This window comes from Crocodylus porosus, unplaced genomic scaffold, assembly GCF_001723895.1.
Source record: "Crocodylus porosus isolate Cpor-Errol unplaced genomic scaffold, CroPor_comp1, whole genome shotgun sequence".
Taxonomy (NCBI): domain Eukaryota; kingdom Metazoa; phylum Chordata; order Crocodylia; family Crocodylidae; genus Crocodylus; species Crocodylus porosus.
The window spans coordinates 17,758,411-17,785,225 of NW_017728943.1; the positions used below are offsets into that span (position 1 = coordinate 17,758,411).

At 46.5% G+C, this 26,815-nt stretch overlaps 1 protein-coding gene across 3 annotated transcripts in view; it reads right to left on the reverse strand.

The window, feature by feature from the left end:
* The window catches only part of BOC (BOC cell adhesion associated, oncogene regulated), an 82,834-nt gene that overhangs the window by 18,321 nt on the left and 37,698 nt on the right, over positions 1–26,815 (reverse strand). For 2 of the 3 annotated variants that reach the window (XM_019548808.1, XM_019548807.1), the window contains exons 2-8: positions 19,670–19,849; positions 17,491–17,769; positions 4,447–4,593; positions 3,401–3,544; positions 2,634–2,927; positions 1,554–1,826; positions 481–761 (exon numbers count right to left, since the gene is read on the reverse strand). In XM_019548808.1, the coding sequence (XP_019404353.1) occupies positions 481–761; positions 1,554–1,826; positions 2,634–2,927; positions 3,401–3,544; positions 4,447–4,593; positions 17,491–17,769; positions 19,670–19,754 (1,503 nt within the window). In that variant the 5' untranslated portion in view covers positions 19,755–19,849. The remainder of the gene's footprint in view (positions 1–480; positions 762–1,553; positions 1,827–2,633; positions 2,928–3,400; positions 3,545–4,446; positions 4,594–17,490; positions 17,770–19,669; positions 19,850–26,815) is intronic. The other variant, XM_019548809.1, reaches the window with a different exon arrangement.

Here is a 26,815-nt window from a genome sequence, read left to right on the forward strand (position 1 = left end):
ACCCTGGGGGTCTTTAAGAAGAGGCTTGATGCCTACCTGGCTGGACTCATTTGAGTCCAGTCTTTTTCTCCCGCCCAGGCGGGGGGGCTTGAAGATCTACAAGGTCCCTTCCGACCCGACTTCTATGATTCTATGATTTGTAAATTAAAAAAAAACAAAATAAATTTTTGTTTCAACAACATCCCAAAATTTTAGAGTGGCCACTGGACCTGTTGATTTAGGGCTTAAGACACTGGCTCAGATTCTCAAAAGTAACCCTTCTGGGTTAGGGGACAGCTTGCCCAGACAGTGTTCCTGCTAGGCATATTAAGCTAACCTTATAGATAAGGCCAGAGATTTTCTATCTAGTCTGCCCTTGCTACACATGACTTGATCAGTCAGATCCAGGAAACGTAGTAACAAAAGCAAGGGGACAGTAAGTACCTCATATGAGAAACTGAGCATGCATATCTACAGGAGGAGCAATGCAGAGGGCAGTACCTTGCGATACTTCACAACATAGTAGAGGATGGGGGCCCTGCTGTCATGCCGGGGTCTCCAAACTAGCTCATAACAGTCTGTCTTGGATGTCCTGGGAGAGCTCAGGATGATGGGGGCCTCTGCTGGAGATGCTTGTTCTCTGTTAGTTGTGCACTGGAGAGAAGCAGCCAGTGGGGTAGGCCCCGGCGTTAGTGGTGCGGCTTTATCATTGTCAGTAGAAGTGGGTGTCGGTGGCTGAGTTGAGCTCAGCTTGGAGTCTCTCCAGGGATTCAGAGTTGCTCCTAAAAGACAAGTGGGGATGGAGCGGTGGAGCAGGGACACAGAACAAATGCCACGAGAAAATTACTGGTGGACACAGAGATATTAAGAGACTACCCACCTTCCCTGGGGGAGAGCAGAACTGAGCCTCCCAAAAAGCCCAACTGTGCCAAAGGCTGTCAGAGTGGGTACTCTGACAGCTTAACACGAGGTAAAATGGGGCAAGTATTTACAGCATTAATTGCTCTGTGGGAAGTACCCATGTGCACATTCTTACTGTGCAGTAACTTGCAGCTAATTTGGGTGCAGCTTAGCCCGCAGTGACAGAAATCCCTATCCCTTGCATCCAGTGGTAAGTTGTTCCTGTGCCCAACAAGGGCCAAGTTTCACATTTAATTCTTCTTAAATCAAGCTCTTCACATCCTCCCCCCACATCCTACCTTCCAATGATAATGGGACACATGGAAACAGGAGAGGGGCCTAAACACAGGAGAAGGGAGCCGTATACAAGCTCTGAAATACCTCTCTTACTACTGACAGTCCCATTGGGGCCCCATATTCCTATCTCAGGAAGTAGGGAGTACTTAGGAACACAGCCTGTGAGATAACAGATTCCAGTGAGAAAAAGGGAGCTGGGGATGCCCAGTAAATCAGGGATGAAGGTGCCAGAAGAGCAAGACAGCTGAAACACAAACAGGATGAGCAAGGAATGACTGCCCTTCTATGCTCTCCAGGGCTCCAGAACCTGATTTGTACATTGGCCCCTTTACTTAAAGCCCCAGCATTTGGGCTGGCAGATTCCTCTGAAGGCTCACCTGGCCGAGCAGTCCTCAGCTGCACCATAGCTTGTGCACTACCAACTTCATTCTCAGCCATGCACTGGTAAATCCCATCATCTTCTGGCCCCACGCTCACCACACGAAGGGCCCTACGGGACAGCCGGAGGCGGTGGTTGGAAGAGAGGGGCATGGCATTGCGCAGCCACATCACTGAGGGCTGGGGGTTCCCTCGCACCTCGCAGGTGAACTTTGCGCTCTGACCCCAGGGGATGATCTGTTGGGACAGCTCCATGGTGACCTCGGGAGGTTCTGTAGGGCAGAAAACAGTGAACAAGAAGCCCCTGGTAGCTCTTGCGCGAGCACTAGCGCAACATGATTATGATCCAATTCATTCCCTTCAAGCAGGAATCAGAGATGATGGGTCCTCAGTCAACCAAAGTTCTCCTCCTCCCGTGAGGGCTGCACAGAGCTCCCCCTTGTCCAGTCTGCTCTGTAGTAGCTCTATGAGATCACTTGGACAGTGTGGACAGTGTCCACAATCAGGCAGTGATACACAATTGCCTATCATTTTCCACAGAGGAAAAGCCAACACCACTACCAAGAGGTTCCTGGGGTTTCAAGAGATCAGCTCCTGGATGAAACAGTGTGTTCAAATGAAACCGGGGTAAGTCTGAGATGATGCCCATCAGAAAAGAAAAACTTTGCATGACTATGCCTGAAACTTCCCTTCTGAAAACTTCTTCCCTCCCTATATGGAGCCTCCTTATGCAGAGTGGGGAGAAAAATACTCCACTAATGCCTGCTCAGGTCTCCACCATGCTGGGCAGTGTCAGATACTACAGTAAGGGGCACCCCAGAAAACGCTGTGCTAAATACAGATAAATGACAAGCGATGGGACTCCCTTGGGGGAACTATCATCCTTCTAGCTCATGGTGGAGCCCTCAGATAGAGGATGCTTGGTTCCTTGGGACAATCCACAAATGTGGACACCAGTGAGGAGTGTTTCACCTCAGCTTATACAGTGTAATAGGGAAACACTTTCCTCTGAGAAAGGCAACAAGGGAATGCCCAGGCTCTGCTAGGAGGGAGGGACGGCAGGCTGCAGCAGGACTCACCGAACACCTGAACGTTGTAGAATATGAATGCAGCTCCAGCCTCGCCCACCCCATTGTCTGCCATGCAGCTGTAGCTCCCAGAGTCCTCCTCATTAGTGGTGTCGATCAGGAGGTTGCTGAGCAAGAACCGGGTCTTGTTGTAGCCAGAGACATTGGTGCCATCCTTGGCCCAAGTGACCCGTGGAGGTGGGATCCCACTGGCCACACATTCCAGGATGAGGCTTTGACCCTTGGTGACGATGATGGTCTGAGCCTCTGTGGGGTAGATTATCCGAGCTGCCTCTGCCATGGAGCCTGAGGAGGACACAAGAGACTACTTGCCTGAGGTAGCAGCACCTCAGATTGATTCCTCTCGACAAGAGGACAGACAGGGGCACCCTCCAAGCTGAGAAACATGGCTGATCCTTGGGAATCCATCCATAGCCGATACAATTTAGCAGAAGGGTGCAGACTCTTAGCTCCCAGGTCAAAGTCAAAATATTTTCAGAGGGAATAACAGTTCCCTAGTCTACACTGACACAGACAGCAGGGGTAGCACAGAGAATAGACTGCACAGCCTTCTGCTGTCAAAAATACAGTGCTAAAGTAAGTTTGCTTGATCCTAACACTGCCAGTCCATGAAAAAAAAGACTGTAATACTAGAACACAGGTGCTGAACAGACAAACACTCAGAGATCAAGAAATACCAAGATGAAGGAAATTCACGCAAAGAAGGGATAGCTAGGACGCCAGGGACCACAATTTTTTTTTTAAAGGGAGCATCTTACGTCGCACACGGAGCCTCTCACTGGAGACAGAGGTTTTCACTTCTTGGGTCACGGGGTTATAGGCAGCACATTTGTAAGTTCCTTCATCTTCTTGACTGGCATTGACTATCTGAAGATTCCCAGATGGCATAATCAAGTAGTTGTCTGGAAGGAAAAAGAAGAGAGAGAGGGCTTTTAGCCATAAGCATAGCCAATATACCCAAAAGGATGGGGTGGGGAGAGGGGCAAAGGTAAACAAGGGGCTATGGTAAACAAGGAAGAGGGAAAGAGAGGGGGATGGATCAGTGACAAAATCTGTCCTCCTGGAAATTATCCTACTCCATCTTGGAACCAGAGCAAAAAAAAGAAAGAACTGGGAAGGAAATGAAGCCTCTCAGGAAGTCAAACTACTGCACATACAGATGACAGATGGACTCAACCAGAAGAGTTCAGATCTGGCTTGCAAAACTCCCTTGGGGTTCAGACCTGGAGTTCTGTTTCAGACCCACCCCCTCTCACTAGACATGCTAGAGGAATAATTCAGAATAAAAACCAAACTGGGACATGTTCAATTCATTCTGTTTCCTTTTTCTTTTTGTAAATCATTGTTGAACCTGGATTCTTTGGCACCATGCAAAGGAACTGTGCTCAGCAGCTGGCTTGGGATAACAATAAATATCAGGCAGAGGGCAGAGAAGGAGGGTGGCTGTGCCAGACTAAGTACACCTGCTTGCTTGATCTTGGAAGCCAAGCAGTCCTGGGCCAGACAAAAACATGGATAGGGGCCCATCATAGAGCCCTGAGCACTTTAGGAATAAGCCAAGGTGTTGTGGTCAAACACTTGGTGAATAACAGACCATAGTAACTGAATGGGTGGCAAGACTTCATAGGACCTCAGTTTCTGATGGATGAGAATTAAAGGGATCAGGATGGGAGCTTGCATGACTGCAATAATCTGTAAGGACAGTTAATACATTGCCAAAGGGTGTGAAAAGAAGGCACAGCTCACTGAAACAGAAACAAACAGAATGGTGGATCCCACCTCCTTGTCCCTGAATGCATCATACCTCTGGAGGACTCCAGCCACTCATGTTTCACACTGTAGCGCGCCAGGGCCTTTGGATGGCTTTCAGGCAGGTCACAGGCAATGACGGCTGTGTTCCCTTCATCCACTTCAATCACATGCTGGCCATCAAATTTGAAGTCTTTGAGATCTGTTGAAAGGATGGTAACAGCAAGACGCAGTAGTGAGGCAGAGAACATAGGTTTCAACGTGACTAAGCGAACCTTCCAATACAATAGGGAACAAGAGAATGAAGGACATGAATGCATATGAAAAGTGACTGAGATAAACCAGTGCATCAGCTGTTCTGCAGTAGCTGGCTATGTGTACGCTTTTACTCTGTGGTAAGTGACTGCTTACCACTAGGCAAGTCTACATGTTCATTAATGCACTGTACTTACTGCACAATGAATTTAGTACTTCCTTAACAAAGTACTAACTGAATGCCCAGGAACTACATTTACTGTGCAGTAGTGCTGGTACACAGTTTTTTGTGAGGGTTACTGTGCAGTAGCTTATTAGCATGGCTTTTGACCAGCATGCAATGAGCAGTGTTATTAGGCTACTGCAAAGTAAGTGCCTCATGTAGATGCACCCACTGTTTCACAGAGGCCTACATTACAATGGGTTAAATCGCACTCACAACAGGGTAAGAGCAGGCACAAGGAGAGAGACTACAGAGCAGCTGACATGCAATAAGTCCTCTCCCTCATTTATCCCAGATAACTAGTTACCATATTTACTTGAATAGATGACTGATTATAAGACACCCCTCCCCCCGTAATTAGATTCTATATATGAAAAATTTATAAAATTTGTTATAATTTTACAGGCACAGAATCTAATTATTGGAGGTTTGCCCTGAATTTTTCCCCCTCCCACTGCTACAGCAGGGAAAATAAATCTGGGGGGTCAGATAGCCCTTTGCTTTCTGCTTCCTCCCAACCCCAACCTTTTCCCCGGTAATCCCTTCCTACTGCCAGACCCGGCTCTGCCTGAGCACATCAAAGTAAGGAGCAAATTTAAAAATGATAATCTTGAAATTAAACAGGGCTGTAGCAATTTGCATATACTACCCATGCACTTAGGTAACAAGCATCAATTCTGGATAAACTTTTTTTTTTTCTGGACACTGCTGCAGTTTCAGCACATGTACTCCATAAACATATTTTTGAGTGACACTTTGGCACCTACTTGTATGTAATACAAACTGCATGATATTGCTCCAAAGCCAAAAGCTTGTAATTTATCACACAGCTAACTGGGGTAGGCCCCAGAGTCAACAGCATTTCAAGTCACGTTGACCTCCATAGCTCAGCACTGCTCAGTATGTACGTGTACTTCAGATCCCCCCCAAATAATCTGTGCACTAATTAGGCCCCACTCACAACTGAACCTGGGTGTTCTTGTCTGGAACACTCCAAAAATATACATGCAGATAGGGCTCAGGGAACCTAATCCAGCTTCACCTCATGGAGGGCAGGGGCCCATTAATCATATATGCCAGGCGAAGAGAAGGGCCAACAGAGGGATTTCCAGGTGAACTGTATGCAATGTCATGCTGGGGGGCTGCAATCAATAGGTACTACCATATGTTTTATTCAGATAGGTTGCACTAACCTATCCCTGCAGTAAGTTCCCATCAGCATTTTTGGCACCAGAGCAGGTGTTGGAACTTGCTTTGGCCTTACTGTGTGCTAGTTTGGTACTTCAGTACCTCCAGGCCTGGTGCTTAATCCCTTCCAGGGGAACAACTGCCCTTTTTTAAGGGTCATGCAATAAATAAATCAAATAAATAAAGATTTCCATCAGCATGTTTGCCTAATATGGACCATGTGTTTTATAGCTATGCTCAGTGTTGGCTGCATTTAATCAACTTCATAGTTAGTTTCCATGGCTGAACACATGCTGCTTTTGGCAGCAGTTTAGTGATAGACCGTGTATTTAGTTATATTTCATTGTATGCGATTACAAGATGCGGGGCTTTTTTCCCTTTTTCCCCCAAGCCAGCGGAGGGGTGGGAACCTTGTCTTGTATTTAAATAAATACAGTAATTAAATGCATGTATGAGTACATGAACAGCAGGCTCATGCAGTCTAAGAACTCAAAGAACTGTATGATAGTAAATCAATTCAATTTTCTAGCACCCCAACACAGCCAGTGTGGACTTTGATGTCCCTGCACACAAAACTAGTTTGGTGCAGAACATTAGTCAAGTTTGGGTCATCTTTCTGGTGCAAGGATTAAACCCTCCATGGAATACAACTTTCACCACCTTAGGCTTGGAGTCAGAGGCTCCATTTTATTGTGATCCTGGAACAGATTAGGTGTTGAAGCGCTGCCCTCAGCAATTAATGGAACTGGCCTGTTTTTATTTTATTTTTTTTAATTTCTATGACTGAATAACTCCAAAAACAGCTCATCATGAGACTCTGTGAATAAATTACTTCTTGGCAGTGTCTCGGCAGGAAATTTTTTAGCCAGAGAAGGGAACTTATTGAGAAACTTAAAAGCAAATGAAAAAAAGGTATGGAGAGGGTGCCATTTCAAACATAACGGTAGCACTCTACCAAGAAGCTATAACAAGCAGGTTTAACATCGTGAGATTAGTCCCTTCCAAGAGAGTACACAGGATGGAGAACGCGGAGGAAACAGAATTACTGTACATCATGAACACTTGGAATATGATTATGGTTAGAAAACAATATCCCCTTGATCTGCTCCTTATGAGCCAAACACTATCTTCTTTCTGTGAACCAGGAGAAGATGGTCTTAATTTAGCAAAAAGGGGATAATGACATCCCAGAGATGTCACACCACAGGGCTTAATTCATCAGTGTCCATGAGATGCTTTGAGATCCTCTGAGGGAAAGTACTGGAGATAGGTGAAATATTTGCTATCCCAATCTTCCCTCTGTAGACTGTTTTATCTTCAGATTATGTCTTCGCTGCTCTGCCACACTTTGCTAGGAACTTTAACACTGAAGTAGCTGTGGAAGACAAACTTGGCTCTGCTGCACCCTGCATGTCCTCAGCGATAATGCTGATTGCATAGTTTGAGAGCACCACACTACACATGGGCCGGGGGCAAAGACACCAGGGAAGAGCAAAGAACTAGATGATGAGGTATAAAAGCCATCATGGACAAAGCTTAAACGGCCTACTGAGCTCCTGGATAGTATGATGAAGGCTATAGGAACACTCCAGACTGTATGATTAGACTGATGAGTGCAGGAGGACAGATTCAATAGGTTTACCCATAGTACTTTGAGACAGAAGGGAAAACAAGACTCTTATTGCAACTCACAAACTTGAAAGACTTCCCACCTTGCAAGCAAGTGGGGAAAGAAATAACATGGAACATGAAAAGAAAGAGGCTTCTTCAGAGCCCACTTTTCTGACTATAATCACGTCACACTCTTCTGTTGCTTGAACAACAAACATCTCCACACATGGGATTCATGCCCGGGTCAAATGCTCTACAGCCAAAGGCTGGTTAACCACTAGATTACTGTGATGACCTGATGTTCTTACATCCTAGTTTGCTTAGTGGAAGATGGTGGAGGTGGGGATGGTATTAAAAACAGAACACAGCTAGCAGCTTCTAAAAGCAGTTCTGCACATGAAAATTAAAATGGTTGTTACCAAGACTGGAAAATAGCAGGAAACAGAGTAGTCAGGAACTGGACTTTGTCCCAGGTCTTTTCTCTGCTAAACCAGTTACCAGGCCCAGTCCCTTAGTGCACGCCACATTCCTGGGGGCTAAACAACCGAGAGAAGCGGCCTTGAAAGAGAATGAGAATAGCAGACGGAGAGGGGTGGATCAGGTTTCACAGGGAAAGCATTTGACATGACACCTGCCTGTGCCTGCCTGCTGGTACATTTGAGAAATCCATCAGGAGGAAATGTTTTCACAGGGCTATTCACCCAGCCCGCCCTCCCTGGCCCAGTCCGCTACTTTCTTCCTCCCCTGCTGACAACAGTTCTCCAGCAGCATTTCTTGACCAACTCCACATGAGCCAGAGAGGCCATAATGGAAACATTTCAAGGACTCTCTACCAGTCTTCATGAGCTGACTGACCCACATCCTGCCCCCTCACCATTCTGCACAGCTGTCCCCGCCTAGAAAACCTTAAGTCAACCTCTGGGTGCACTCAGGGTCTGCCACTGCCTCATAATAGAAATTTTGCTGTAACAACATACATTGTTCTTCCTTTTGGGATGGGAAAATAGTGGAGGAAATGCTGTCTTTTTAAAGTGAATCAGAGTAAATACCAAGGGGATGCTAACAGTTCCAGTCGCAAATTGGTCATGGCAGGCATGCCAAGTTCACAGGATCTAAGACTAGACAATCCCAATGAAACTCACAGAAACCCATTTCCAAACCTGTTCCTAGCATGTGTGTCCTAGTGTACATGTGAATGATGAAAGAGAAGCACCAGGAGCTCCATGGAGAACACCACATTTCCAAAACACACATCAGCTGAGCCTACAATCGCTCTTACACCAAGGTCAGTAATCAAGCTTCCTGAACCACCCAACTACATTGTTTTTTGATCTTCAGCTGCATTAGTTTCTGATAACAATTTGACCAGCCAGGTGATGGAATAACACAACCCATGTTTAAAAAGATGCTCAAGCTTACCACAAATAAATTCAGGCATGTTTCTTCTCACATGTGAATTAAACTCTTTTGAGCGTCCTTCAAGACCAATATTTATTTCAGCCTGTTGTAGCATAAGCTGCGTGGTAGGCTGTGTCTTTGCCCTACAAAAGTAGAAATGTACCAGGAAAAGTAGAGGTGTACTGTTTTGGTGGTACAAAAGCTGTAGATCTTCAACACCTCCAGCAATGTCATTGCATTAATACTTAATAAAAGTTCATCTTCTATACAGTAGCGTCACAATAATGCATGTTTTCCAAATAGTAAGACAGGGCATTGAGACGTGCCCACATTGCTGCTTCCAACCACTGCGTTACAGCAGTGCATTTTGACCAACCACAACACAATAGCATGTTGTCATCATAGAACAATTATTTTGCCTGTTACAACTATTTGGGCACATACAACTGGGACCAGTACAACTATTTGGTGTTGTAACCTGAGGCCGTTTGGAAAACAGAGAACAGCACAGGGATTGTGGACTACACATGACCCTCCCTTGGCAGCCTGGGAGAGCGGAAAAATGTGTTTTTGTTCTTTGGGATTTATACCAGTGCTCCAACTGCAAAGACAACTCTGGCTCCAAGGTTCTCCCACCCACAGTCATGGAAAAGTGACATGAAATTTCTCAAACAGACTTTCTGATTAAAGCAATATTCTTTGTAATTTTAAATAAAAAACAGCTCTCTTGGCAACGTGGTAAAAAACCTCCCCAAATGTAAAACGTATTAGTTGTCAGGCTGGTTGTTTGGAGAGTGTTTTAGTGCTCAGATTTGAGAAAAGGGGAGAGGAAGGCAGGAGGATAAAAAAGGGAGGAGAGGTTTTGTAATGTCATAAAAATGATTTGCAGTGAACATGCTTAATACTTCAGGAATTTCTTGGCATCATTCAATTAAAATACTATTAATAATAAAAAGGAATAAGAGTGAACTTCAGAAATATGATTAATCCTTTAAGACAAGCTGAGGATGGGAGCCATGTTTCCACTGGGTATTAAAGCCAGATGAAGGTTAACTCCTAATGTGCAGGATGTCTGGAGCACATTTGATTCCTCCTCATTAGTGGGGAACAAGAGACCTAACTTTTCTTTCTTCCTTTAAAATTTGATGAAGAGACAAAACAGCAAGTGAAGCAAAGATGGGAAGAGATGGAGGAAAGGTGAGCACCAAGTGTTTGCCTGTCCACATCACATCTATTTCTCTGTTCAACAAAATATAAATGAGCATCAGGAAAAGTAACGTCCACCCTGGTGGTCTGAATTCATCATAGCCAAATTAAGATCTCAGAGCCAAGGCACAGGCTCCAGCAACGCAGGCAAATACCTACACAGAGAGAAACCCAGGAGAGGGGAGGTCTATAAGCCAGCAAGCTAGGAGAAAGAACAGACCAACAGCTCTGATGCAGGACAGCTTGCCAGGGAACTTAGTTCTTTAGGAGATGGAAAACTACAGTGAGACTTCTGCAATTAAAAGACTTTTTTGTGTACAAGATGGTACCTCAAACAGAGGTAGAAGGGTAGTACAGAAAGATAAAAACACACAGATTTGGGATTCAAGTCTGAGGAGTTTTATTTTAGGCCGCTGACTTGTTACGTGACTTTAACCACAAGTAATTTTCCTGTGTAGTCTCCCAAGAAGACCCTACGAGGAGCAGCTATGGGACCTTAACCTGTTCAGCCTTCACAAGAGAAGGCTGAGGGTGGACCTTGTAGCTGTCTATAAACTTAGTAGGGGGGGACCAGCAGGGAATAGGAGAGACCTTGTTCCCCAGAGCACCTCCCAGAGTAACAAGGAATAACGGCCATAAGTTGTTAGAGGGTAGGTTTAGACTAGACATCCGAAGGTGCTACTTCACGGTCACAGTGGCTAGGATCTGGAAACAACTTCCAAGGGAAGTAGTGCTGGCTTCTACCTTGGGGTTCTTTAAGAGGAGGCTCAACGTTTACCTGGCTGGGGTCATTTCAGCCCAATTTTCTCTCCTGCCCAGGGCACGGGGTCAGACTAGAAGATCTGCAAGATCCCTTCCAACCCTACATCTATGAATCTATGAAGGCGTAGAGCCAAGGGCTCATGAGATGGCAAAAACATTAAGGGGGCTGTATGCCCACAGAGTTCCAGAAATGCCAAAACTCTTTGGTTTCACAACTCCTTCTTGTACCAAACCAGAGAAGGAAACCAGCACAACCTTCCTCCTTTCATCGCTCAGCCACTCAACCTGGTCTCAGGGACTGGCAAAAGGCCCTGGGGTTAAGGAACTGAGCAGAAAGGATCCTGACCAGGAGGGAAGACACCCCAGAGCAGTGACTGAGGAGACAGCAAGGCACCACAGGAAAGGAGAGATATGGAGCATCAGGCTTGGGACACAGAATAAACCATTTTTACTATTGTTTATTGAAAAGTTGAATGCCAAATTGTTACCATAAACAATTGCTCCCTATAAACACCACTTAGTTTTATGAGCTTTTCCTTAGGCCTACAAAGTTTGAACCTACATTCCCTTCATTCCCTCTGTGTGTGTACATGTGCTTGCACAGATGGCACCCATGCAAACAGTTCTGGCCAACAGAGGGATGGAGCCATGGTGTGGCACTGCTGAGAAGCTAAGGCCAATGCTACTTGTGCAACCCCATCCCTACCTGTGTGGAGGCATCAGAGGAGTGGGAAGGAGCCCAGGACCCTTCTGGAGGACAGGATTCGGGAGTCTCTCTCAAAGCTAAATGGGAGACAATATCTGCCTTGTACCACCTGGCTTGCTTCTTCTTCTTGCATGGCTGTGCCCCCCATATCCACCACTCTAATCCTCCCATGCATCTGCCTGATTAGCCCATTCAAACCTTGCCCTAAAATCCCCATCTGTTTACATGGGAGCTGCGGTGTCTTAAAACACCAGTGTCAGTATGGAGACTGGAGACTGCTGGATGGAAAGTAAATGGGGAGTTCTGGGCATGCTGGCTCCATGTTTGAACAAGTGCAGAGATGCCACTGGATTCCTTTAGGAAGGACCCTAATCAGAGAAAGGAAGTCACCCTCCATGCCTGTCTGTGCCTCAGCCCAGTGATGGGGAAAGCTAAAACCAGTGTTAGCTATTGGTTAGGAGTTTGCATCACAGGATACTCCAGTGCTGGAGACTATGTGAGGGGACTGACCAGATGAGAGATCAGATCAAGCCAGGTGAAGTGGGAGGCCTTGAAGAACTAAAGCAAAAATACAGCTTTCCCCACTCCCTTCATGTCAGAGGCAGAGCAGGCTTGCTGCAGGGTGGTAGAGCCTCAAAGACTAGGAAACAGTCAAGACTGAGGCCCCTGAAGCACTAAGGAGGGGTCAGGTATTCCTCACTAATCCCTGCTGCGGCTGCCAGAGCCCTAGCGGGGTAAAGCTTTTGCCTGCACAGAGCTGCGTCTCAGTTGCTGCTCTGCTCCACATGAAAAGCAACAGACAGACCTTTCACAGCAGCATAGCAAAAGCCTGTCTCTCACGCACACATAATCCCATTCCCCCTCCACTCCTTTCATGCATGGTTATCCTCACCTCACACAGCAACTCCCACTCCAAACACACACACGATGCGAGTGGTAAGACACAGACACCCTTCAAACACCTCCTTACACACAGACCTCATCACACCCTCTCTCACATATACTCTTATCCTGTAATGCCCTCATACCACCCCTTCCAAACACCTTACCCAATACCACATTCCTCCTCGTGCACACACACCAGGTCTGGCTGGGTGTCACATCACAACCACCACACCTCATCTTCACTGCCAGCCTGCCTCCCTTGTGTTGACAGACTCAGGAAGCACCACCTGTGTTTTCCTTCCCTCCCCTCCTCACTTCACCTCTGGCCTTGGAGCAGGAGGCCTTTGGAGGAGCCAAGCCCAGCAAGCAAATCCTTTTTCAATATGGAGCTGAAGTTCCCCACCTCTACTGTGTCAGGGGAGTCATCAGAAGAGAGGCCCAGACAGGAGGAGAATGAATGGGGCTGCCTGTAAAAGACAGCTGCAAATTCCTAAGGGACTTCAAGCCTGACCCGTGGCAGGGGTCACTGCCTGCTGGCACTTTCACTTGCACTAGGCTCGCCCCCATGGGCTCACCCTAGGCGGAGAGCTACTATGCTACCTTTGCTCACAGATCCTGAGAGGCTTATGGAATGATCTGCTCCACTCCCAGAGATTCATAGATGCTAGGGTCAGAAAGGACCTCAACAGATCATCGAGTCTTTCCTGCCCAGGCATGGGGTCAGAGTACTGGGGTCAGATGACCCCAGCCAGATGCCTATCTAGCCTCTTCTTAGAGACCCAAGGTAGGGGAGAGCATCACCTCCCTTGGAAGCCCATTCCACATTTCCAATATGTATACCCCTCCCCCATAAAAATTCTCCCTTTTATCCCCTCTTCCCAAGAAAAGACAGTGGCCCAGTGGCAGAGCAGGGAAGACATCTCACTATGGCTCAAGAAGCATGAATTTGAGCCCTGTCCTCACACTTATGCCAAAGATGACCCTCCACCAGCCCAGCTATACATGGATACCTGACATTCAGATGGGGGCTAAGGGAAATGGGGTATGGGATAGACTGAAATCATCTCGATATGATAATGGCCACATCACTACCATTGTCCAAGCTGCTACACTAGCTTTCATCAGTACTATATTTGGCTATGGATGCGCTGGGGAGACCATGGGGACAAACTAAGGCAGACAGGGACCTATTACTTACTTATTTTGTAAGTTCCTGCTAGGTGCCCTAGACCCACCTCCCCTCCACCACCTGTTTACATTGACAGGCTCATGTCCCTGCTGACTTTGGCCCAGAGGCTGCTGTGGGGACTGGGGAGGGAGGACACAGATACAGCATCCTGAGGAGACTACAAGAAAAAGTGGTTTGGAAATGAAGATTTTGGTATGATAAAATATGTGCCCCCTGGGGAGAGGCTACAGATATATTTCATACATAATAAAATAATATTAAAAACAAGCTCACACCAGGTAACCTTTACAGAGTCTCAATCCACACTTCAGCACTCATGTGACCATGCATAATCCTTTCAGGCTGGCTAGTCACTCCCATTATAAGGGATGAGACAGAGGACAGCTCAGAGACCTGCAGGCGGGATACAGAGCTTTAATCTCCAGATTACCTTTCAAAATGGATCTAGGATTTATAGTGATCAAAGTTACCATAGTCTATTTAGTGCTTTGTGAGTAGAGGGGTCAAGCCAATTTGAACAAGAGACCCTTCCCGCCACTCACCTTTTAGCAGCTGAGCAACGTCTGAGACTTTGACTATTACGGAAGTGATGCTCTTTCTGTTGCTTTAAGAAATCCATCTCTCAACCTCTTTTGCAAATCCCTATCTCCCCCCAGGGCTACAAAACAACAGTCATTTCATCTCTGCTGCAGGAATTAGCTGCTAGTTTCAACTAGTCCTCCAAGGCAGGGTGAACAGAGATCAGCTTAGGCATCAGTCCCAATGCTAAACTACAGCTGCCAACAGGTCAAAAACATTGCCAGGGCTAATCCACTTTGTGAACAGGGCCACCAGAGACTATCAGTGGGTTAAGTATGCATATAATTATGGGGGACTGTAGGGATCCCTTTCAGAAGGCTGAGGGTTACAAGTATCTAAGAGTTTGCCAGAAAGCACAGAAAATGCTCTCGTTACCCCAGCTCATAATAAAAAAAAAAATAAAATAAAATCATACCCTGAAAAAACATTGCTTCTTGTTTTTCTCATGCATGTCCCAATCCCAGTTCTCTCCTGCACATTGTTTCTGGATCAGGCTAAAGCTCTTACAGTGCCCCTATTGAGTCCTGAAGCTGGAAGGAGTCCTGGGACACAGTTGCTCAGGTCCCAAACACATGCTGGACAGTCCCTCCAAAAGACCATCCAGGTTTTTGCCTATCCCATAACTGACAGCCTGCTCTGGAGCATTTCAAACCATTGCATGGCAGTTATATAGTTGGCTTTCATCTTCCAGAGGTAGGAGAAAGAATACAAGATGGGATGATGGAAACCAGTCACAAATCATGGACTACACCGTAAATCAGTGCCTGCATTTATCATTGGCACGTGGTGTTTCAGACTTGTACCAAGCTGCTACTGAAACGACGGCTCTTGACTGATCACTTACCACCTCTCCTACCTGAGACAGGAAAGAAGGCTCTTCCCCTTCCAGACAGTTCTTCCCAAGGTGGGATCTATTTCATGGTTCTCCAACACCTGGGAGCTGTCTTGTGTCCCTGTATCACTCTTCTCAAAGACTGCGGGGATCAGTGGGAGGTCCTCTTGGGTGTCAATATGCTCCAGAGGGAACCAGCCTTTTTTCCACACAGCACTGAAACTTTGTGGGGAAGGGGATGTGGAGTCCCATGGGATGTCACCTGCTCATTTAACCCACCTTCAGCATCAGTTCTCAAGATCCCTGCAGTGACATCAGTGTCCTATCCCCCCCTATGGGAGGAGGCAAAGCCATTAATCTCTCACCCTCCTGCTGCAGCCTCTGGTCCTCCTCCCTCCTCTCAGCAGCAGGAGGCTGGCAGTAGTGGTAAAATCTCACTCATTATTCCCTTTCCTGGTTCCAGCTCAGTGGCCCCAGCCAGGGACCATTTGCCTCCTTGACCTTTACACCTTGTATAAGGCTTTGTAAATGCTGCAAGAAATAGAGTTGCATTGGCAGGGAGGTACTAAGTGGAAGCCTGGAGCATTACCATTCACCATTTGCTATCTGGCTTGGTACAGGTCAGGGCAAAGATGATGAACCTGAATCAGCCCTCTGGCAATTCCCAGGGTCCCAGCCCAACACTAGATGTGGTTAGACTAGATCTGTCCAGAGGGAGATAGCAGGACTGTCCTGCACACTAGTTGCTCAACCTCAGCCACTGCTGGAGATGGCTCCCTTCAGTCACCAGAGCTGGAAGGGGAAGGTAGCACCCAGGTAGATGGAACAACAGCGGCTTTGTCTAAGCAATGACATTTGAGAGAACACTAGGGAGGGCCCAGAGGCAAACAACGGTACTAAGGAGTGGTGCGTGTGCTGCTCTCCTCATCTTTCCTAAATGCAAACCATGCCCTCAGTAATCCCATCCACCTCTCCCCTCCCCTATCAGGCCACCAGCAAAACACAGCCCCCATTCTGCTCTGGAATGTGCTCTCCGAAACTTAATCTAAGTGCAGAGCCCAGGCCAAATCCCCTCATGGATTCAACCCAGGAATGGCCTCCCCCTCCTACTCAGCCTTGGCGCGCAGTAACTGCAGCTCCACTTCACTCTCCCTCGCTTTCTCTTTTTTCCCTCCCACCCAGCCCGGCCTAAACATTTCACTTCTGATTAATGTCTCGATGACAAGCCAATAGTTCTTGGCGTTAGAACAAAACCAGCCCCTGTTTTGCACAAACATCTCTTCTCCCTCAGTTTCTGAGACAAATCCCCTTCCCCAATACCCTCCATCAGGCCCTCTCACTACCAGCTGAGAGAGGTTACAAGGCAGCTCTCTGTACCTTGGCCACTGGGGTAACAGTGTTCTTCTCGCAGACTCACCCACTAGCAAATGTCTAGAGCAATTCTGGGGGGGATGCTGTCTTAGTTATTTAACTGTCTTTTACTTCCTTGTCCCTTCTTTGGGGAGCCTCTTAATTCTTCCAGGTGATGCAAGAAGGGTCAGCTTGTCAGTGCCTGCACTACCAACCTGGTGGCATAAGAGAATCCTTCAATTTAACCAGCTGAATCATCTCACCACAATGTGGCTGTGATAGCTGCCGTCTTGGCTGGCTCTAGGCATTGAACTAGTGACTTGCCAAGCAAAAAACAGGAGGTCTTTTAGCTTGAGCTAAGAGCCAAGACTCACTAGGCAAGCACTGTAACTGTATCTCATTCTCTGAGGATCAAGGACAGAGACAACTAAAAAGACATGTTGACCAGTTAGTTACATGGCCGTAGGTGGGTATTATGGATGTGTGCGCATCATGTATCAAATGGCCATACTCCTCTGTCATCATGGGATGAGAAGAAAAATGGTCAATTAAGGGATTTTTTTGGTAGTGGTAATTGCAGTCAATAAGGCAGTAGTGAACTAAATGACTAAGAAGCTCACTCAGATACCACAGCGATATTTAGGTGCCTTATCGTATGTCTACACTACAGTGGCAATGTGTCCCAGAAAGAATGCCCCTGAGCACTCCTTACCCACCCACACCCTCAAGTATGCTCCAGTAATATGCTTTTCTCAAAGCCTGGGAGCAAACTAAGATTTCCTACTGCCACAATGGTTACCCCAGGACCAGTCTATCCCACTGCATCACAAGCTCTGACAGCCCCAGGACTGAAGTCCCAATCAACATGAGGGATTAAAACAAAGGAAGGGATGGTAGAGGACAAAAGCTACTCACTGGCTAACGTCACTGTGGCTGGGACACTGGCCACAACCCCCTCAGGTACACGAGCGATACATTGATACCGGCCTACGGTGTGGTTGTTGAGAGCAAGGATGACGAGTTTCCCTGGCTCGGTGTGAATCCCCAGCACCTCGTCTGACTCCGTCAGCTCCTTCCCATTCAATCTCCAGGTAACGTTCACTCTTGTGGGGTTTGCCACACAACCCAGACTCACCACGCCACCATATTTTTGGACGATGGAGGCAGGTTGGACCGTGACTTGCAGAGACTCGCCTATGCAGTGGATGGGGAGAGAAGATGAAATACATGTGAGCATGAGCACACAGAACAGAAGATGAGCTCCTCTGCTGTCACATCCTGCTCTGCCTGGCAAGCACCACTAGTGCTGACAGATTCCTCTCATCTCTTTAGACATAGCCTTTCTTAGAACTGTGCCATGATTACGTCTCAGGTAGAGTGAGAGCTAGACCGAGAAGCTTGGCTCCCGATATGGAGCACCCTAGAGCTTAGAATATGCTGGGATCCAGGGGTCTGGCTTGATCTACTGGAAAGCGGAGGGTGTAATTCTGACCCTGAAAGTTCAAGCAATGTTTGGATTCCAGGTTTCTGTTCAAACTGCTGTTTCCAGCTTTCGTTCAGCTGTGGCTGAAGCTGACATGGGGAATCACTTATGCTTGGGGATGCATCGAATTGCCTAAGCCCTCATCAAGGTGCCTCCTTTAAGGAGGAAAGTACCATAGAAAAATGTCAGGAGCCTGCGGCAAAGCACGGAAGTAAGAATGCATTAACACTCTACTTGGGGTAAAGCCACAAAAACTTTGCCCTCATGAAAAATACTGGCCTCTCCTGACCATCAGAGTGCACCATTCATCTTGGTCAAGATGCAGTCATGAAACTCCTGGCTCTTCCATTGGCTCATTCTGATCTGAGCTTAGGGGAAGACAGGGAAGCAATGGCTTCTCTCTCATCTGCTGGAGTCTGTAACCTCAGCACCAATTATCTCCAGTGCACTGCCTTCAAGCAATGTTGAATCAAAGCCCCCCCCCCCCGCCACCTCCAGGAAACTTTCTTTACACTTCCTGGGTGGGCTCCCTACAAATGGCAGGAAAGCAGCCTGGAGCTCTCCCTTTCCCACTGCAATGAAAATCGTGGGTGTGTGGGGTGTGGACATTGTGTCCAATAGGCCAATGGCCATTTAAGAAGAGCAGGAAGATGGGGATGCTGGACCTTGGTTGGCCCAGGTTTCATAGTTTCTAGGGTTGGAAAGGACCTGAGCAGATCATCAAGTCCGACCCTCTGCCATGGCAGGAAAGATTACTGGGGTCAAACAATCCCAGCCAGGTGTTTGTCTAGCCTTGTCTTAAAGACCCCCAGGGTAGGAGCCAGCACCACTTCTCTTGGAAGTTGGTTCCAGATCCTAGCCGCCCTGACTGTGAAGTAGTTCTTACAGATGTCTAATCTGAATTTATCCTCTACCAGTGTGTGACCATTATTTCTAGTCACTCCTAGAAGTGCTCGGGGGAACAGGGACTCCCTCAGTGCCTGCTGGTCCTCTCTGACTAGTTTGTAACAGGCCACTAGATTCCCCCCTCAGCCTTCTCTTCTGGAGGCTGAACAGGTTCAGGTCCCTTAGCCTATCCTCATAGGACCTGCTCTGCTGCCCTCCTCTGGACCCTCTCCATGTTGTCCACAGCCCTCTTGAAGTGCGGCGCCCAAAACTGGACGCAGTACTCCAGCTGCGGCCTGACCAGTGTCGCATAGAAGGGGAGGATCACCTCCTTGTACCTGCTTGAGATGCATCTGTGGATGCCTGACAAGGTATGGTTAGCTTTCCTGACTGCATCCCCACACTCTGGCCCATGTTCATCTTGGCATCAATGATGACTCCAAGGTTAAAGGAAGGGAGCTGTGTCCAGGTGTGTGGATTCTCTTTGGGACATATTTCCCTCTGTAGTGGGACATTTTCCCTTGGAAGGATAAGGAACCAGGGTCAATTGCACATTCTGCAAGTACATGACAGTGCAAATGGTCCCTTTACAACTGGGGGGTGGGGAGGAGTTTGATGCTTTGGGGATGGAAAGCAGAGTCCACTCCCACAGGCACTTCGGGATCTTCAGTTATTGAATTGTTTTACATTTGCAGAATGCAAAAATGGGAATGGTATGGAACTCACCCAAATTAGCAAAGCAACTAGCAGCTGCCAGGATAAGGCAGGGGATGGTGGCCACTGGTCTCTTCCTTCCAGGTGTCATTGTCATCCCATGCAGCGTAGCCTGGAGCAGAAGGGCCCAGGCAGGGTTCCCATAAGTTGCCCCAGAAGACTCAAGGAGGTGCTGTGGCTTCCTGTGGTGTCCTGCAGAAGACAGGAAAGAAAAACGAGGGGGGTGGGGGGAAAGGGGTGTCAAACAAGTCCCTCATAATCTTTGTCAATCCTTGGCAAATCCCCGAGACTGAAGATCCAAGCACATTACAGAAGTCAGCTCAATGGCACTTCTCTCCATGCCTGATCCCAACTCAGATATCACTGACTCTCTGCAGGTACTTTACAAGAGGAAGGGCAAACCCTGGCCAGAGTCCAATGCAAAACAATGCTCTGGGCTGCTCCAATACCAATTAAGCTCCTGAGAGGTGCAGAAAGCCAAAAGTGGGCCACATATAACAGAATACTTGCACCTTCTCTTAAACAATTCATTCAAATCATTTTACAGATGCCAATAAAGCACTAAAATGCATTGTCATCCTCATTTTTTCAGATAGAAGAAATAGATACAAAAAGGCATTAAAGGAATTGTGGGCCCTTCTGAAATCTGGGGTCTAAGGGCCTGCCCACCACATGTGTGCTCAAGCTAGAGATAGATACAATGCAATTGCCTTAAAATGGTAAGCTCTGTCATGGCTGCATTTAATGCCACATACCTAGTGCTGCTCAAGGGTAGCTGTGTTGCATCCATTTCTGTGTACTGCATGCATAGAATAGGTGTGCTGTGCCTCACAAAGTATTGCTCTTTAGCATGCTCTGGACATGTCAAAGTTCACCTAGCTGGTCAGGTATCACAAGTCTCAGACAGAATCGCACATGCATGGACATACATCAGGCTCTGAGCACTGTGCACACACCATGACTTTCAGGAGCTAAACATAAGCATTCCTAGCAGAGTGTGGGTTAGGATATCTGTTGGGTTGACTTTCATCTTGGCTGCGACTATAGAGACAGTATTTTGGTTTAATGGGAAAACAAATAAAGAGGGTTTTTTTTCCCCTTGCAAGTACACATACTCCTGGGAAACAGGGATTATGACAGGCTGAGGGGAGAAACCATCATATATGTCCTCCACCCAGTCATCACTGGATCTATCAATAAATCCACAGCTCTGTTTCAAGCACACTTCTCTATTTGATCTAAGGACACATCTACCTGGGGAGTTACTCTTGAACACCTATTCTCAATTAATTCCCTGTGTGGATGTTCTTATTCCAGAATAAGGGTGTGGACATGAGAACAATTTAGTACAGGGTAAAAGAAGTGGGGCTTTACTGCACGTTGCTTGTTGCATAAAAATGGTCTACATGCATGCCCTTGGTAGGTGGAAGCTAAACCATGACAACCTGCCCTTTGAAAAAAGAGGAATAAGTTGCAATGGGTTTATCCTCCACTTGCTGTGGGGCAAATGAACAGTTACTGCACAGCAGCAGACATAAGGCAAAGCCCTGCCTCCTGTTATCCTATGGTGAATTGTTCAAACACCCACAGCAGGTTGGAACTACCTTCAACCAAGGGCAGGGGATTTAAGGAAAGGAGAAACGTTCCCATCAGACAATGCAACAATATGCGTTTTGAATACCCTCTAGCCACATTCTCTCTGTAGTGATACTTAGTACCTGGAATTGACAGCCCCAAGGTGCCGATTAAAAAAAGAGTTTCAAAATTATTAATACTAAAACTGCTGGTAGTGCTGGTGCAGAAGCCAAAGCCTGGACTAATTCTGGAAGCTAGCATATGACATTTTTTGCCATGGTGATATCAAGTAGCTAACTGCAACTGGTATCCTGGAGTCTGGAGAAGAGCATGAGGCTTTTATATCACAGTTATCACTCTACCCTAATACCTACCTCTTGTCATGACTGTTTTAAATAAAAAAGGAAAGAGAAGTGAGTTATGTTGCTTTTGCTAAAGAGAACATAATGTCCCCAGCACAGAGCATCTGTCAAGCAGCTTAGGGCTGGAACATTGGTTTATTAGATATAAGAAGAAAATAAATGGTTTTCAGGACCCCAAAGCAAAACAAAACTCAAAACAATTTGGGGGCCGATTTAAGTCTGCCCTGGCAGTTCTGGAAAGCTTCTGGAGAGCAAACCAGCTTTCACCTCTCTGGTTTCACCATGTTTTGGCAGAGGGAGGAATGAACGTTAAAAGGAAAGAGATGTTGTGGAATACCTGTTGGGAGAAGGGGAGTTCTGATCAAGACCACCTTGTAATTCTCATAAACACATCTCCGCTTGTTACACAGAGGCAACAAACCAAGATGGATAGATACACCCTTCACAGCTAGGATTACCATGTGCATACACAATTAATTACCAAACTGACAAAGTCCACCAAATGAAGGAGGGCCACAGGTGGCTGAAGAGAGAGACCAATAAATTCAATCAGTGTTCTTGGTAGATTCAAGAGATTTGGTGTGGGATGGAGAGTGGTACACAACTCAAGGGTATGATAATTCTCCAAACCTCTGCTAGAGCACCGGCACAAGGATACTGACCTTTCCTTTTTTAGCTAGGACTGATAAAAAAGTAAACACATAGCATAAAACATGGAAAATTAACGAACTCACGACTACTGCTTAACATCGAGGACCAGACTGGCAAAAGCATTCAGCTCCCAGCCTATATCAGGCTCATCTGAGTATCTGGACACTTGGGTGCCTAAGTGGGAGCTCAGTGGCTCTGCAAAATCTGCCCTGAAGCTGTCTGCATTAAACACAGAGCAAAAACACAAAAAAAGTAGATGCCTCTGTCAACTGAGGTTCTGTCACCACCCTGGCTTTCTTTGCACCTGGGTAAGAGAGAGGGGCTGAAGGGAAAAAGCTCAGCTCTCAACTTAAGGAAATAACCCACCCCAATTCCCCCATTACATCTCATTTGCAAATCCAGGGCATGTGGTCCCCTGGCACTGGGAAATCACAGGTTTTCAATGAACTACTTTCCATCTTTCTACCCAACTGGACAATGGGGCTCACTCAAAATGCTCTTAACTTCCTTTTCTTTTTTCCCTGAGAAACTTCCCCTTTTTCTTGCAAAACCTCTTTCCAACAATCATTAAGACCTTGAGTCCCTACACCACCTTAGGCCTCAGTAGCTGCTCTGGGAAAGAAAGAGTTAAAATAATTTAAGGGGCTTCAACAGGGGGAAAGGCTCTCCTCTCTCACTGTTTTTTTTTTTAATGCTTTCCTGTCAGGTTAAAATAACAATTTCCTGTCAGTGGAGGGAAGGTAGTAAGTCCCTTTCAGACAGCCCAGTAAATCAAAGGCTGGGCCATTAGTAGAGTGAGATTAACGAGGGCTTCATCAGATGTGTGAAGTGTAAAAGCTGTCAACCAAGCTCCCTGCCCCACACACACACTGCACAGAAGAAATGGGAAGGGTGGGGGTAGGTAAACCAGAGAAGGGAAGACAGCAAAGTAATAAGAAGAGAGAGAAAGGAGGGAGGAGAAGCAGAGAGATTTGCATTAAACACAGGCAGCAACAGAGGTGCTTGCTGATTACAAGCTGAAGGTTTTACTGAGGAAATGCTGCCCAGAGCTCCAGGCCCCCTCCTGCTTAACAAGGCCCAATCAAACAATTCTTGTTGCTACCACACTGTTTGTAATTTATAAGGTTTCCAAATGGAAAGCAGCCCTGGTTTCTGCTCTTGGACATGAATGTGCTCTTTATAGCTCCAGGTTGGAAGGAAGGTATGTCAGGAAGAAGAAACGAAAAGCAAAGTGAAAGCAGGAAAGCACTGAAGACAAGAGTCCGTCCTGTTTTGGGAGGACTATGAACTCCTTCCCCCACCAGTGCTTGGGCTGGAAGAAATCAATATAGCTTGGTAGCATGATTGACTAGAGCAGAGGAATGGGAACAGCGTTTTGCACTGATTCCACTGCCACTGACTCACTCCGTAAACTTGGTCAAGATATGTAATCTTTATGCTTCAGTTTCCCCTTCAGTACTTTGGGATCTGAGGACAAAAGGTGCAACAGCAGTGCTAAGCATTACTTTCAGATTTTATTTTTACCTGTACCTGCAAGAGCCTGGCACAATGCTGATGGATTTCCCTGTGGTGGAATGGACACCAGAACAGAACAGAGAAGGAGCTCAAGTTAAAGAAGCTTCTCCAAGGGTAGTCTGACTTTCAGTATAGCTTCTGGTCAAAAAGATACAAAGTCCCCCTTTTTTATCTCCTTTGGGCATTTAGATTCCCTTCTCCCCATGACAAGCTGCAAAGCTGAGCTGCCATTAAAAGGCCTAGCTGCACTGATTTTGCCCAGCACCTCTTGAGCTGAAGCAGCCTGTGGAAACTGGGACTCCTGTCTCGGCCTCCTCGTAAATGCCACCTTGTAGCAGCTGAACCCTAGACTACACTTTAGTGGAACTGCACACAAAATTAGCAGTACACACTTATCTTGTAGTCCGCAGGGGTCAGACATGACAGAGAAACCAGGGTATGAATTCAGTGGTCACGGGCAAGAGAGTAAATCACCCATTTCTTCTGCTGCTTGGTGACATTTACAAGGGAGTTAAGGCAGAAGGCCAGTTTACATCATCAGCCTCAGGTCAGATGCACCAGTCTGTGCACATGGGTTTTCTGAGAGGCCAGTCTGCTCAAAAGCCCAGGCTGCAAACACTGGGGAAGTCTGGCTGTAGATCCAGATACAAAATGTAGCAACCTGGGAACATCTGTAGATTTTAAGCGATTATCTGCAGTTGATGGGACAGGCAGAATTAATGTTCATGGGCTGAGACCAGATTTTGGCTGTTCCAGCCTGTTGGACAACCTGTTTCTTCCTCATGCAAGTGAGGGAATGGAGGAATAATTTACCTTCAGAGAAGTGGGATTTTTTTGTGATTAAGTCGCTGAACAGGAGGACCCCCGAGATCTGCGCTGCAGCTGCACTGCGTGACACTGAGCAGTTTGCTGCCACACTCTGCGTCTCAGTAGAATAGGAATAATACTAGACCTCTCTCTTAGCTTTTGTCTAATCAGATTTAAGCTCTTCAGAACAGGAATCATCTCTTACACCCTTGAGTGCCTGGTACAAGGCACAAATCTCAGCTGGGATCATTAGCCAGTACAGCTGCAATGCAAATAATAAATAACACCACATAACACTTCAATAGTCCTTTGCAACTGTAGATCTCCAAAGCACTTAATAAAAAAAAAAAAAAAACAGTCCTGCCAGCCACATTTTCAGACAGGAAACTGAAGGCTGTGGAAAGGAAACGACTTGACCAAGATTATACTATTAGCCAGTGGCAGAGCTGGAAATAGAACCCAAGGCCTTCTGACTCCTAGTTGAGCCTTATCTAATAAACTGTGAAATACCAGAAATGAAAAGTGCCACAGAAGAGGCAAGAATTTTTAGGAAGCAAGTTAACTCCTCAATCTCCTACCAAAGAGCCAAACTGGGTTTAATTTTAGTGCTTCTCACCGGAGCCACAATATTGGCCACAAGTGCTGCCCTGGAGGAGTCTGATGAGTAGGAAGTGCAGCTGTGGGAAAAGTATGGTTCTTCTTTGCAACAGCAGTAACACGCACTGAATGGACCAAAATGTTTGGGAGAGCTGGGGTCGAAATCAAAGTTGAGTGGCGTTTGTAAGACTGTAGAAAAAAAAAAAAATGTATGATATTGTACTACATTATTTGAAGTCTGTATCCCACTGCATGGAGCAAAATTAGGATTGGGGTTTCCTCCTTAACTTTGGTGTTTTGGGTTTCTGAGGTTTAGCTGTTGCACTCTAACCTTTGATTCATGCAGGTTTTTTGGATGGACTTTCTTAAGAATAGGGACATTCCCCACCCCTCCAATAAATAATTTTAAATGATGGGGGACAGCTTCAGGCTTTGATCCTCCGTGACTCTTGATGGCTGTTAGCGAGATTAGAACCTGTAGAGCAGTCGCAATGCAGAAATATTAAATTCCTGTAGCATTATGAGGTTAACATGTTTGAAAAATACTTAGGAGTAAGCAGAGCATCACAGATGTGCAGCTCAATGGATCTGCCTTGTAAACTGGGGGCTAGTTTTACGAGTGGGATCATCAGAGGGCTTTACAAGGCAGGATTTGCATGAAAGTACCTCTCTAAAGGTATAAAGCAGGCTCATGGTAGAAATTGGGCTTCACATCAGAGCAGAATATTTCACAGAAACAGAACCAAACCCCAGATGAAAATCTTATAATGTTACAATATTACAATCTGTGTTATGGGGCGTTTTATCTTTCCTTAACATGAGACTACTGGCTTTGCAGTCTCACTCCAACTACAGTCTCTGCTATGGTACCACTGTGGAGGGACTGAATGAAATGGCCCAGGAAATAGCAATGGGCTATGGAACATTGCCTTGCTTGTTTAAATCTGGCCCAGGTCAGTAGTGACAGAGTATCAGCATTATCTGACATCTCTTCAGCAACCTCTTTGAAATGAAAGTCAGCTGCTCGTGAACAGCCACCCATCCTGCAGGCCCCAGGAAGCCTGCTTGCTGGCAGTCTTGGCAGGCCCAGTAAGTGCTGAGTTGGCTGCAGAGGCTGAACCACTCCTCTCTCTGCCCACAAATAGTCGCTCCCAGTTGGGATAGTAAGGCATGTCCCGGGACTTCTCTTGTCAGCTTACCAGGGCCTTTAGTTTCCAGAGGCGTCAAATCAAATATTGCTCAACAGTTCAACAATCTACTCAACAATTTAATTCCAGATTCAAAGCAAGGTAAAAAAAAAAGTGATGTAATTATTTCCCGTCACCAGTTCCTCATTGCTGCAGCCCTCTCTATTCCACTTCTTGCCCCAAATGGAGACTTTGCACCCAAACAGCATATTCCGCGATCCTCTGCCCCTCTCCAAAAATGGCCTCAGACCTTAAAACGGATGAAACCTCCTTGCCAGAGTGCAGGGGCAGCAAAAGAAAGAAAAAAAACCCATGTCTTTTCTTCAATATATTGGCCCCCCACACGCACTTAATTTCCCCCCCCCTTAGCCCCCCCATCTCTGTATAAATTCAATTTGACAACCCTGCTAATTGGATAAACGCCGCTCCCTACGCTCCTTTAAGCCCGTTCGCTTTTCTTTTCT